Genomic DNA, 14,028 nt, shown 5'->3' on the forward strand with positions numbered 1-14,028 from the left:
CCAACTGGCCTGTTCATACAAAACAGCCTCTAAACTTGGCAGTCGTATTTGAAGTTCTCTGCAGCACCATTTCCCAAGAGATAAGGGAAAAACATTCCAAAGAAGTTCATACCCCAGAAAGACCCTATGTATATTCTGAAGTTAATGGCTTATTATAGCTTTTTAATTTCTTTTTCTTTCATTTTTACTTTGAAGATAAAAGGTGGCAATTGTTGCTTTAAGTTGTTGAGTTTTAGCCTTTACTTCAGTAAATCATCCTGGAAGTTTAGACAGAAATCTTTTTTTATGATGTATGTTTGAAAGTTTTCCTGAGATGCTGAACACGTGCACTTGCAGGAGCTACCAGGTCTTGAAGCAGGAGCTGTTGATGTCTGGCTCGTGTGGCTGCGTACCTTCTCAATGCTCCAAGCATTTGGATAATTTGTGCGTTGAGGACAGCATATCCTTTACAAGAACTCACCTTTGGTATTGTGGTATGCTAGGAGATATTTAGAAATGGGGTACAGTAGAAGGTTTATGTGTTGAAGAGGGAGAGAGGGAGCAGATGATGTGCCATTTGATGGTGTTCAGTGGTTCGTGTCACAGGGCTCGCTGCTACTTAAAGGTGAATATAGATTATTGTAATTGAAGTTTATCATCTATTCCAAATAACTCCAGATGTAGGTTAACCTTCAGTTCTTGAATTTTTAGGAGTGGTTGGGCTTGCTTTTATGTTCTGAGTGGCTTCCTTCCCAGTAGTTGCATAACTCTGAATTCCTTGAAGTTTTGTCTTCTCCCATTTTAACATCTATATGATCTGCAATTCATCATGTGAGCATACAGCTGAGAATTCATGTATTCAAACATATCACTTTTCAAAAAGAGTGCAGGTAATACTGAATTAAAACATCTGAAATGTTGGGACGTTTCTTGCCTTGACTTTGGGGTGGCCCTGCTGCCAGCATGTGAGAGCCCAGCACCAGCAACAACAAAATGATGATCCAAGCAAAGCAGACCTATAACATGGCCATTGAGGCGAGCACAGCTAGCATTTGCTGTGTGTGTAACTGCCCAGGCACTCGTGTGGGATCAAACCCTCCTAGATTTCTTAAATGATCCATTTTCATTCCCAAATGCTTATGACTACAGGAGTTTTGCAATTTAGTGTTTCAAGTCCAAAGTTGCACTTACTCATTAGGTTTAGCATGTGAGTTGTTAGAAATATTTTATTTAAGGTGTTTATTTAAATACAAGAGTAACAAGGGACACTAAAATCCCTTGAAAGGTGGGCCCATGCCAAAACTTGCATCTGTGTCAGGATCTGGGTGGGGCTCAAAGCCGTTCAAAAGTGGTGCTTCCTACAACACCAGCTGCAAAAAACTTTTTTCAGAACTTAATTCCTGCTTTCTTGTGGTTGAATGTGTAATGGATCAGCGTACAAAAATTAGCTAATGAGATGCCTGTTGGTCTCCTGCAATTCAAAGATTCTTTGTTCTAAAATAAAATACAATCAAAACCAGGAACCCCTGAAGAATGTCATAGAACACACTGGGGACAAAACTTCCCATTCGTGTGCTCAAAGCCAGGTGTGAAATCCCTGACCAGTTCAGAAGTAATGCAGTTAACTGTGATTGCATGACTTTCTTATTGTATAAAGCTGTACCTCTTTCTGTTGTTCATTGTTTGATTATTTTTTGGTTTTGCTTTTTGTGAATTTATTTAAATATTATTGGCGGTGGTGCCTATTGTCATGACCAAACTGTCTAAAGTTACTGCAGTAACAACCGGAAAAAAAATGTTTGCAGACTTGATTATGTGGGCTACAGGATATTCAGTGTTTCCCTTTAAGCTTGAATTGACCCACATATTTTCTATGGAGCTGTTTGCTGACTGTAGGATGAAGGGCAGAGTGTGGAGGGTGGCATTGCAGACTGCTCACTGCTGTGTGGGGACCATGCTGCTCTCCTCCCACATCTCCCTTCCCAAGCAACAGCAGTGTGCTCCTCCTTCTCACCGTGCTCTGACCCTGCTTCTTATCTGATCCCACTGACAAGCTGCAAGCCAGCTCATAGCAGAAAGTGGACATTTTATATGTGGTTGTTCGTATATGTGCAGCAAGGATGGCAGATCGCTGGTAGTAAACACTGCATGACTGTGAATGGCAGAGACCTGCACAGTGTGTGTAAACCCCAGCCCTGTCTTAAGTATTGTAGATGTCATAGTTGTACTTCATGGGATTTGTATCCAAAGTCTCCATTTTACAGCCACGGAAAAGCTCTACAAATCTTCTTCCTCCTACAGAGCTGAGAAGAGGCAAGAGAAAATTTCAATTTCTGAGGAAATGCCAAGACACTCAAATTTCTCATCCTTTTCTCTGTGCCAGCCTTTGTCTCCTCACAATCACTTAATGACAACTTCTTAGCCTCTTGCTCTCCCTTTCCACCAAAAAGGTGACTTTTACCTTTATGACTTCACAGCATGGAAGTGCTGTGGGAATGAACCTGACCTACATTGCAAAGAGTGTTTTTTCAGTGGGAAGGACCCCTGCAACAGCAGCAGAAACTGTCAAGGGTGCTGTGAAGGAGGAACGAGCACACACAAGGCAGGTGATCACGGCCCTGCAGGAAGACTGTCCTCACTGCTGTCATAAGAAGCCACGCTGGTCACTCAAACCACACGCTTCACAGGTGGTTTTGTCTGTTTCTGATTTTCTGGGTTTTTGACCTGAAAGCACAGGGTCAGATTTGCAGATGTGCTGAGAGTTCCCGCTAGCCATTGAAGTCAATGAGAGCAGGGCTTTGAACTCCCTGTTCCAGTACAAAGTCAGGGCCAAGGAGGAGACCCAGGATTTGGAAGAAGTGTTCAACTTTGGGCTTTTGCCAATTTAATCCATTCTGAAAAGGCTGGTGTTCCAGTTCTCTTATCGGTACGTGGAGGAGATCTAATCTTTAAAGGCTTCTAAAGTGCTAAGATGCTGCGATTGTGAGTGACAAAGAAAAAACTTGTAGGAAACTGATCAGTTTTCTGCCTGAGCAGTGATAAGTCAGGGGACCATATGGTGACAAGTGAGAGTGCAAATATTGAACAATATTTCATTAAATAAACACTGCCTACTCTGTGTACTGCATGAGACAGGAGTCCACTGGGGAAAAAAGCTGTGGAATATGTCTAGGGACTTCCTGAAAATATATTCAGGACACAGATTATTGCTGCACAGGTGGGCCTAATCCTGAATAGCTGTTGATATTAGCTCTGTGTCTAAGCAGCATTCCCTCTTGTCGTTTAAATAACATTATTTTTGTGTAGACAGTAAAAATTGTCTGCTAAAGCAATCCCCCTTGAAATAGCAGATAGTTTGAGTTCATGTTGCAGACCGAGCACTGAGACCTAGTTCTGACATCCTCTGCCTGCAAGGCACCACAGCAATAGCAGCAGTACCATGAGTGAGCTGGATGCCTCATCCCTGTGTCTCTTCTTCTGAATGATACTGGTCTTTCTAGGCTGGTTAGTTTAGTGGCAGCTATAACCAGTGCTACTTAGGGAATACGTAGAAGAAATCTGGGCTCTTTCTGCTGACTGTTCTTCTCGTACTTTCCCAGAATCCACATCTCGTATACTAGGGATGTTGGAGAATGCATCCCTCACCAGTCCTTTCAATGCACATCTTTAGGTCTATCATTTGGGAATTTGTCCAGTTCCTTTTTGAACCTGTTGACTTGGTCTCCTCAACATCCTCTATTGGTTTTGTAGTGCAGCATGTGTTGAGCAGTGGTTCTACAGTGAGCTTATTCATCACCTCTGTCATTTTGTAAGCTTCAATAGTACCCCCATTCACTCTTCTCCTTGCCAGACTGAGGAGTCCTAATGTTTTTAGATTCCCCTTCTACCCTGAATCACTGCAGAAATAAAACTCCTGTAAATGCAGGTACTGGTATGTCCAGTGCTAACTGGTAAGACCTATAGGGTCAATCTGACATAGTCTTCCTTCTGTATTGCAGACTATTGGAGAGTCAGAAATGCCCAGCGTGTTGAACCAGTTACTGCCAATGATCAAGTCTTACAGTGAGAGGATGCAAGATGATTATACCTGTGAGGACTTCTTTGTCTTGTTGGTGTACATGTATTCTGTGGTTGGAGAAATAAGAAATGGAGAAGAGCTGGACAAAGCTGAGGAAGAAGTGAAGAAGGCTCTAGTCAAGGCAGTTTGTGACGAACCAGAGCTGTCTCCTTTGTTGCAGAAAATAACAGGTAAGATTCTGCTTGTGTGGTGAGGATTGGGATGGTGTTGAACGTGGGAACTAGGAGGAGTGTGTAAAAGCAGTTTGACTTGCCTGTGGTGCAGAGAGTATGTGAGTCAGCATGAAGATTTCCTGTAGATTTTTTCCATCTCTGATGTTCATATATGCCAAATACTGACAGGCAGTGCTTGAATAGTGCTGAGTCCAATGAAAGCTCTGCAAGTTATTCTTTTTGTTAGAGATTGGCTAAGTTTGTATGTTTTTCTAAGGTAATCTTTTCCACAGTTTCTTTCATTGATCAGTGTAAAGTTGACCCTGGGAAGTCAAAATTAATTCTGGAAACATATTCAGTGAACCACAGTTGTTTTGTGAATGCTAGGAGCTGGTCTGTCTGGCACAAAAGAAGAAATGTGTCTAAAACCAACATTAAGCTTTTTGCTGAAACAACATGAACATTAGCCTTTAAAAATAGCACAGTAAGCCTTTTCTTAGGTGAGCACTCATAGGGTAGAAAAGCTTTGACCTCTTGCTGTCAATGTCACATGTAAAAAAAAAAAAAAAAAAAAAAAAAAAAAATTTAAAAAAATCATTTAAATGAATGACCTGTGGTTTGAGCGTGGCATATCTGAGTAGCGGAAGAGATTTCTACTTCCTGCTGTCATTTTTCTCAGTGTTTACTAATAGTGAGCTGGTCATTGACCAGGTCACCTTTGAGATAGGGAGCATGCAAATATAAATCAAAATGTTGTATGGAGCTTATAATTGAAAGCCTTTGCCAAGAATTTGTTCAAGTGAGGAATCTCAAGGGTGTTGGGATTATTTTGCTGTTGGTTATTCTGCTGATATTCCCAGAGGACAGTTCTGCTTCGGAGTGCAGATGTGTTCTGACTGATCTGCTGTTGCTTTATGTGTAAAATACTGTAATTATTAGAAGATTCTTACTGAAGAATGGGCATTTCAGCCATATTTGCATTGTTTGAATGTTTTAATACTCCTCGCCACAATGCCTGCAGTCTGTGTTTGTGCCTGGCAGTATTTCATGCTTTCTGTTGACTTTCATTCTCCTGGTTTTCAGTATGGACTGCACACCTTATCCACTACAGGGTGTTTCAGTTGCAACTTCAGCAGTGTTTTCTACAGGATGTGGTGCAGTCCTACCCCTCATTCTGAAAAGTTTCTCTTCATATTTTACCCTTTTCCCTGTAATCCTCTGTGTTTTTAATCACCGTTTGTAAGTTTCTGTTTGTTGTACCTAAGAAAAGTGGAAGAAGATTTGAAATTCAAAAACTTCTGTCAAGTACCAAAGTGAAGCCACATCTCTCTACATAGAGGCTTCCCTTGTTGCTCTCCCTGGTAGTCTCAGTTTATCAGCTTATGTAGCTGCAAGCACAGATGGGGATGAAAATACACATTGTGCTTGTGTTACGTTACATAATCTATAATAATTCTAGTATTTTATGAATATACTTTTGTGCTAGGTTTCCAGTGTGATTATTTCCTGAGTAAAAATTTAAATATCTAGCTTTTGCTCAGCTTCCAAGAAAAGAAACACGTGAATGAATGTTTCAGTGCAAAAATTCTTTGTTTTATGGACTAAAATTAATTATCTGTTTTTACGTAACTGTCTAACTGTTAGAAACACATCGTGTGAAGCAAAGCAGTTATCCTTATGCTAAGTATTTGTTTTGTTATTTGAGGCATCTGAGTTATCAGGCCTATGATTTGTATGGACTGCTTTGGAAAGTTTAAACATTTGAAAATAGATTAAAATATATATATGTATTATATATATATGTATATATATTTTTTAAGTATTCGTGGTAAGCTGACCCCAGTCAGCAATCATGCACCCACTCAACCTCTCACTCTTTCTCCTCTTGCCCTCATGCTATATGGCATGAGAAAACAGGAAGAACAAAACCAAGAAAACTTGCTGGTCAAGATAAAGACAGTTCAATAGGTGAAGGAAAGAAAGGAAAAGCAACAAGTGAAGCAAAGGTGATTACTCACTACTTCCCACAGGCAGACTGATGCCCACTCAGTTTCCTATGGCCAAAACCCTGTCATTGTCTTCTTTCCCTGGTTTTTATTGTTTAACATGATATTATGTGGTACAAAATATCCCTTTGGCCAGCTCAGGCCACCTGAGACAGCTGCATTCCTTCTTAGCCTTTTGACCACTCCAGCCTACTTGCTGGGGAGCAAGAGTGGGGAAAAAAGAGAAAGCCTTGACACTATGCAAACACTTCAGCAACAGCCAGAACATTCATGTGTTATCAATACTGTTTCAACCACAAATCCAAAACATGGCACCATAGGGGCTGCTGACAAGAAATTTAACTCCATTTCAGCCAGGTCCACTATGGAATCTTGATTTGTGGATGGTTTTAGACAAAGCATGTCATTGGTATGTTACAAACTTAACTTTCTACCACAGAACCAGGTCCTTGCAGTTTTTCATTTCTATTTCTGTGTTTAGGAAAACCATGTCTGTGCTTTTTGTACAAGTGGGTGATGGTATTACTCCTTGCTTGCATACTTCCTTGTTATAACAGCATTCTTTGTTTTTACATCTGATTTAGTGTGACAGTTCTTTTGACTTATGCATAAAGGAAAAAAAAACATAATTAAAACCTGTTGTTATGACAAAAAATAAGGATTGTCCTGATAGGGAGCTATGAAATGGAATTTCCAGGAATATGCCTTCTGTAGTTTTCAAGCCTTTTTTCATCCAATAGCTTGTTTTCTTAGTTGTGGTGGAATTTGCTGAATTTGTAAATTGCTGTATTTGCTGAACAGAGTAATTGAGAAGACTGTCTGAGGAAACATGAGCAGTCTTAAACATGCTATGAACTACACACCCAAACGTTCCTGTTAGCAGCCACAAGTTGGGCCATTTTCATAAATTCAGTCCAGCTCTGCAAGTCAGCTGCAGTTGCAGATCTGGATTGTTTGTGTTCTGGACATAACAGTGTTCTCCCAGCATTTTATTTAAAGTCAGAAACAAAAGTAAACCATTGTTGCTCTTAAAATGGTCACTAAAGTGAATGGGTGAATTGGACCAAAATCAATTTCACTAATTCCTGCAATCTCTCATACACGAGTAGAACACAGCAAGAGTTCCATCAAGATAAATAAGGGAAGAATGTTAAACTGGACTGTCAGGCCAGAAAACGAAGCCAGGGTACTGAGTAGATACAAGATGTGTGCAGTTGAATTACTTGTCAGCTTCAGGTTCCCAAGTGAGCCTGCAGTTCTTCAACACTGGCTCTGTGCTCTGCAGCACAGCTGCTCTCACTGAGTAGCTCAAAGGAAAGCAAAGCTGCAGGTTTAAGTTTCAAGCACCACTAACAATGTATGATTGGACATTTTTTGTTGTAGTGACAGATAGCAAAAATCATTTTTGCATTTAGAAAGGCATACAAAAGTAGTACTATTTAGGCTGCAAAGTCAAGCACTTTGGAGTTGAGAAATGCCACTAACTTCATTTCCCATGCAACCATAATTTGACTCCTGTGTGTTGTTCTCAGTTTCATTATTACACACTGTATTTTCTATGAGCCTGAATGGACTGAATACCATGGAGAACCAGAGAAATACAGCTTCAGTTATTCTGCTTTCTGATACTTGGTCAATTTAAGCTGAAATTAAAATCCACATCTCAGTAGTGGCTCTGCACTGCAGCCTTAGCCTTCTGCTTTCCTTCTTTTTGCAAAGCGTAGTAGGTGTGCAATTTTGACATATGCACATTTATATTTTCTTTTGTTGATCCTTCGGATTCACTAGAAAAATAATTAAATGTTGTTTGTTTTTGTAGTTTATTAAGGTTTTGAGGTCAAGCCATCAGTCAAAATAGTAGTTGGGCATACTTGAGGTATCTTACATTTCTGTTATACTTGCTAAGTACAAACTTACTCAGCTTGCCTGAGCTTATGCTCTTAGGAAATGTTCAGTGATGTGACTGCCTCGCAGAGCTGGAGCCACTGCCCCAAAAGATGTGGCTCGGCACTGCACACAGGACTGTTTGTACTGTCTGTGTTAATGTAACTGAGTTAATATCTGCAGCAGTGGGAAAGAAAGGGATTCTCAGAGATGTCTGTCTGTATGACTAGCTGGACGCACCAGATTTCCCTAAGGCAGCCCAGGTTATTGCAGCACTCCTGAGAACACGCTAAGATGCTGCAGTTGCGTAAGCTTATATTGTGAAAGATGCGTAAGCACTTGCCATTTCCTGGCTTTCTAGTGTTAGGCTTTTCAGCCTTACCCTTGCCTGAACATATGTTTTCTGAAATGTATGCACTGCAACTACATTTTGCGTTTATATAACACCTTACTTCTCTGAAGCACTAATTGTATCTTGTAACTGTTAATTAAAATCAAAATGCAACACATTAGTGACCCAACGAGACATAAGAAGATGGTAATTTTTGCATGCGTAATAACATAAAAATATGTTGGTGTTGTTGTGTTTGACAGCGTTGTTAAATAATACATCTTGTGGCAGACTATCTTACTGCCTTGGGTAATAACACTGAATGTAACAGTTCCAAGATTTCTCATGGGTGCAATTTACCACAGACATATGTTCTTCATCACTGTTTCTAGCAGAATGTTACAAATTGGAGGGGAAACAGAATAGACCAAAACATAATGGATAATGATGCTTTTCAACAGAATGTTGGTTCTAGGCGCATTTTTGGGGGGGTCTTATTGGCAGTCATTATTAAAAAAAAAAAAAAAAAAAAAAAGTAAGTTGTAAAATATCCTATTTATTTTATCATCTAATCCATTTACGTGGTCTTGTAAATATCTACGTAGAGCTTTGTACCCTCGAAACACATACAGAAGTCATACTGACAGAGCCATGACACAATCAAAAATGTATTTTTTCAGCTGGTCCAGTCCAGCTGGAGTATTCTGCTTCTCTAAGTAGGCTACCTGAAGGTACCATTGCCTCATACTCCGAGCAAATGCAAAAATCAGTACTGTTCTTGCAGCAAGCATGTCTATTACTAGAAAAGGAGAAAACAGGAATGTTTGCTTTTGTTCAGCCACATCCTTGGCTTTGCTGCTGTTTTGAAACAATTTCCCAAACCTGGTTCTCTGGTGGGCAGGTAGCTACAAAAGTATTTCCTTTGTTGTTTTGTTCCTTTGTTCCTTTGAATGCATCTCTTCCAGTTGTGATTGAATCCCCCTCTCGAGGGACACAGCAAGCCTTTTTCTTTTTCACATCCGAGATGTGGCTCAATTATTGCTACTGATCCCTTGCAGTTCAGGAAAATACCCTGAAACTACCACTACAGTCAGATCCAAGAGCAGCATCTCTATGATTTGAATTTCTTCTTGGTTTCAAAATAATGGCTTTTATCAAGAGTATTTCTGTGACACAGATAAAAATGTCCACTGGTTCAGGCTAGTCCTATCACAGCCTTGTATTATAGCTTATTTCTGAATAATCCATGGGTTTCACAGCAGAATCAGTAAAAGAGGTAGTGATTATGAAATAATTAAAAAAAAAATCAGTCTTTTTTTCATTTTGCTATTTTGTCTCAATTTGCCCCTTCTCTTAATTGAGAATTTAATCCATCTTACTGGGAGACCTTTTTTTTTTCACATTCTTAAAATCTAAACACATTCTTAACAGCAATGTGCAGACAAATTAGAGGAGAATTAATCTATTATTTGTATGTACAATAGGTATTTATTGAGAAATATAAAATATAACTGGACCCTATTTATCCAAAGCAAAATAAAGCAAATAAAGCTGCTAACAAATTTTTGTTGTGACTTAAGGAAAAAAAACAGAAAGATCTAAATGAAAAAGAGTCCTTTCTGAATTTTCAAAGGAGCGTAATGCAAGAAATTCAAAGTTACTCAGCTCTTTATGTTGAAAATTTATGGGAGTCTTAAGCTACGCTGTCTTCCAGGCCTTCTTGAGCTCTCATTTTGCCTGTTCGTACTTCAGGATCTCTGTATTTGTGCTGACTGTGCAGAAGATAGGAGTAGGGTGCTGGTGCTGGGTCCTGCAGGGCAGCCCTGCAGCCTGTGTGGGGCACTGGGCTGGTGCCAGGATGGCTCCTGCTTCCCTGTGTGGGGGGAGGCTGCCTGCAGCAGGGTCAGCAGATAGGGATCAGTTCCCCACCACAGCTAGGGGCTATAAACTAAACTGTTTATGTTAGAAGTTCATAGAGGGGGTTACAGAGGATGGGGTGGATACCTCGACGACATTGAATTGCTGAACATTTTGAATGGATCGACAAGCTACTCTTTGAAATACTTAATAGCTTCTTCTCATCCCTGACACTAAGGGGCCATTTTCCTGCACAGCAGCTTTGCACTCCACTTAAATGGCAAAGAACCCTTCCTACAGGTTAGGCTGCTGCTGTATGGAGTCCAAGCTGTGTTCTTCAGGGTCTGCCTCTATCCCACCAGGGAAGAATGGCCATGTCCCAGACCAGGCACTCCTAGAGGAGTGTTTCCTTCTGGCTTTACTGAATGACCTCACGTATGCTCTGCTGCTGTAGCTATATAGTTTTATCCTGCCTGTGCTGAGATTATAACTATAGTCAAATGAATCCCAAATCACTTGCTCCCCAGTTTGAAAATGAGAGTTTGTTGCTCAGGATGTTTTTTTCCTGTTGTCCCGGCTGATTCTTTAGACAGCAGAAACAGCCCTCCCTCTAGCTGGAAGGGGCTCTGTGTAACACAAAGCATGAAGACAGCCTCCTAGTATCTGTGTTATTTTCTTGGTGCTTTTTGGCCGTGATCCAGTGGAAAGTATTTGCAAAGCACAAGCCCTGGAGGACGACTAATGTTTGTCCTTCCAGGAGCACCAGAAAAACACGAGGAACGCTGCTGTCTGGCTGCATGATCAGAGCTACATGAGAACTCGTGCAGTCTAACCTGGAGATGTTTCCACTGCTTGGACATCTTGGTTCTTTGCTTCGTGATAACAGAGCAAAGGGAAAAAACGAAATTGTATATACATGATGTGGTACCTCATTTACACGTGACATGGTACCTCATTTACACAAGCATCAAAATGATTTTCTGCTGAAGACCCTTGAACTCTCCAAGACCTCTGTAACTTTTTGCTGTGACCTTTTTAAAGCCTTCTTTCCATTTCTGCACAAAACCCAAGGGTGACAAGCCAGCCATAACCAGCTGTTGCAGACTCTAGGCTTTGCTGCTTGGGTGGATTCCTGGCTTATTTCTTGGCAGAGAGCTTGTAGGTCCCTAAATCTGATGGGATGCTCAGGGGTCTGTGCTGTCTCTGGAATTGCAGGAGGAGATGACACAGCCTTGGTGCTGGAGCATTCCCTACTGTGTAAGCAAGTGACACAGAGGGTTTCTGGTAAGCTGTTTGGGAGAAAAACTGTTTTCCAGACATAATCGTAACATATACATATATATGTATTTTGCATGTCTTAAAAAAATCAGGCGTATCTTAAAAATCAGTGTTAAAAATCTGTACTGCGTAGTTGTTACGATACCAGGCTGCTTTGTACAAATGCAGGGATATTTTGGTTGCATTTCACAGCGTACATTAAAATGCATGATAGAAGACCATCCCAATGGAAGCTCAATGGCTGAGCTTTTTTCCTTTTTTTCCCTTTTTTTTCCCTTTTTTCCTTTTTCTCTTTTCCTCTTTCCCTCATTTTTTTTTCCATTTTTTTTTAATTTTCTTTTACTTTTTTCTTCTTTTTTCCTTCTTTTTCTTCTTCTTTTTCTTTGTTTTCTTTGTTTCTTTTTTTTTTTTCTTTTTCTTTGTTTCTTTTCTTTTTATTCTTTTTAAGCTTTCATATGTTGCCTGTTTATTTTGTCTTCAGCACCTGGCTCAGTTGGCTCCAAACTGGATAGTAATTTTCATTGAAGTGTTTATAACACGAAGTCTTTTTTTTCTTTTTTAACATGAGACATATGCCTGCAGCTCTGCAGGCCTCTGACTTCTTGCCAACTTAGCAAGACAGCCAACTGAAACAGGAAACTGATATGGTGCAGTTTTCATTAATGATTTGTGGTATTTTTCAGCATGCAAATGCAATAGTATTTGAAGGATGCTCCTAAGATTGAATGTCTCTTTGCTTTAAGCGTAAAATGAAAACAGAAGCTGCTTTAGAATTAGGAAACTTTCTAAAAGGTGCTCTTCTTTGTACATGGCAAAGTGAAATTCTTAATTTCATCTTTCCATGCAAGTCACTTCCTTGCAAAACATTCAAGTTTTGGCATATTGTAAAATTATGTGTAAATTCCTGCTGTTTTGCAGAGCACGCCCAGCCTGGCAAACAAGAAATGATGAAGTACTGAATAACCATCAGATTACATTTTTAAAAGAAAGAAATAAAGAAAAGGCTTGTTTGTGCTCACCACCCATATGACACAAAGTGAACAGACACAAATGTTTTGCTGGAGACGCAAATGTTCAATCGCTTACACTGGCTGTAAAATTTTACTTTGTTACCTCTTGGTGCTTTCTTGTGGTGCTTTCTAAGTATCCCGTTACAGTTTTTGTCAATTTGGCATTTATTTTAAATACCATGTTATGTGCTCAGTCTGACACACCCATTCTGAGCAATTCATGGGTTGGTGATTCCTTGAAGCTGCCCCTTTGGCAACACACAAGGACAGGCAGCGCTGCCTTTGCTGGGGCAAGGAGTAATAACTTCCAGCTTTAGATATTTGTAGTTGTTTTTGCCAGCTCATTGGTGGCTGTTACTCTCTCATGCTTTCCATGTTTTATTGGGTTGAATTCTGTCCTTAGAATTTTGAGTAATCAACCTTCATGATAGCAGTCTATGTGTTATTTAAGCTTGATTCAATATGCTGAAATAGGGTATTTCAAGGAGTTAAGCACACCTTTAAGGTGAAATCATAAAGCTGTATATTATCACAGTGGGAACCCAAAGAAAACTCTTGAATAATTGGTATGTCTTTTTTTTTTTTTTTTTCCAAAATGTTTGCTATGTTGGTTTTCTTAGCATTCCAACATCAGAATCAAATAAGGCAAATAAAAATCACATTTAGAAGAAGTTATAGAATTTAATAAATACTCAACAATGTATGGCTTAAATATGCATCACTTGCCCATGCACCTCACTATTTTGCATGCTCTGCTTTTCCCCTCTTCATTTCAAGCTTTTGGCTCTGGAGGTTATATGTTCATTTTCTCAGTATAATCAAGATAATTTGCTTTCACATGTACTATAATGAAAGGTCAGGCTCTTCATCTACACAAATCAGTGTGAAAGCAGCCAGTGCTCCTCCTGCTTAGAGCAGTGCTGAGGAGAAGCTTAAGGAACAGATCAAGCTGTTGTGATCTGTAGATCAAGGCAGATGTAAGTGGATAGACAGGATTAAACACTTTCATTGATCTGTCAACCTTACTAATAGAGCTTTGCCATTTAAAACCATCCTTAGAGGAGTTGTTAGTGCTCTGCTGTTTTGGTTTCAATAGCATCTAAATATTGCCATGTGCAGCAGAACTTTAAAAGTGTGATCTTGTTTAAATGAAGGCTTTTTCACAAATCTCTTCTTAGGTAGTCAGCCCTTGCTATAAACCTTAGAGACAGATCTGTCGTGGTCTTGTATTTTAAATCAACACGCAAAATGTGCTCTCATATTCCCTTTCTCCCTATTTGTTCTTGTTTAATTATAAATTTTATAGTTGAATAAAAGCCACCTCTGATGGTTAAAGTGTAGGTCAAGTTACATTTTGCTGTGACCCTCCTGCTCTGTTGTGGAGATGCTGGGACTGTGGTCTGGTGAGGCAGGAAAGTTTACAGATCAGAGCCTAAAGATTTTTTTTTCCCAT

At 39.8% G+C, this 14,028-nt stretch overlaps 1 protein-coding gene across 2 annotated transcripts in view; it reads left to right on the forward strand.

Moving 5' to 3' along the window:
* SCFD2 (sec1 family domain containing 2) overlaps nt 1-14,028 on the forward strand; it is a 175,221-nt gene that overhangs the window by 68,463 nt on the left and 92,730 nt on the right. For both annotated transcript variants that reach the window (XM_048941775.1, XM_048941776.1), the window contains exon 5: nt 3,978-4,227. In XM_048941775.1, the coding sequence (XP_048797732.1) occupies nt 3,978-4,227 (250 nt within the window). The remainder of the gene's footprint in view (nt 1-3,977; nt 4,228-14,028) is intronic.

This window comes from Lagopus muta, chromosome 4 (genome assembly GCF_023343835.1).
Source record: "Lagopus muta isolate bLagMut1 chromosome 4, bLagMut1 primary, whole genome shotgun sequence".
Taxonomy (NCBI): domain Eukaryota; kingdom Metazoa; phylum Chordata; class Aves; order Galliformes; family Phasianidae; genus Lagopus; species Lagopus muta.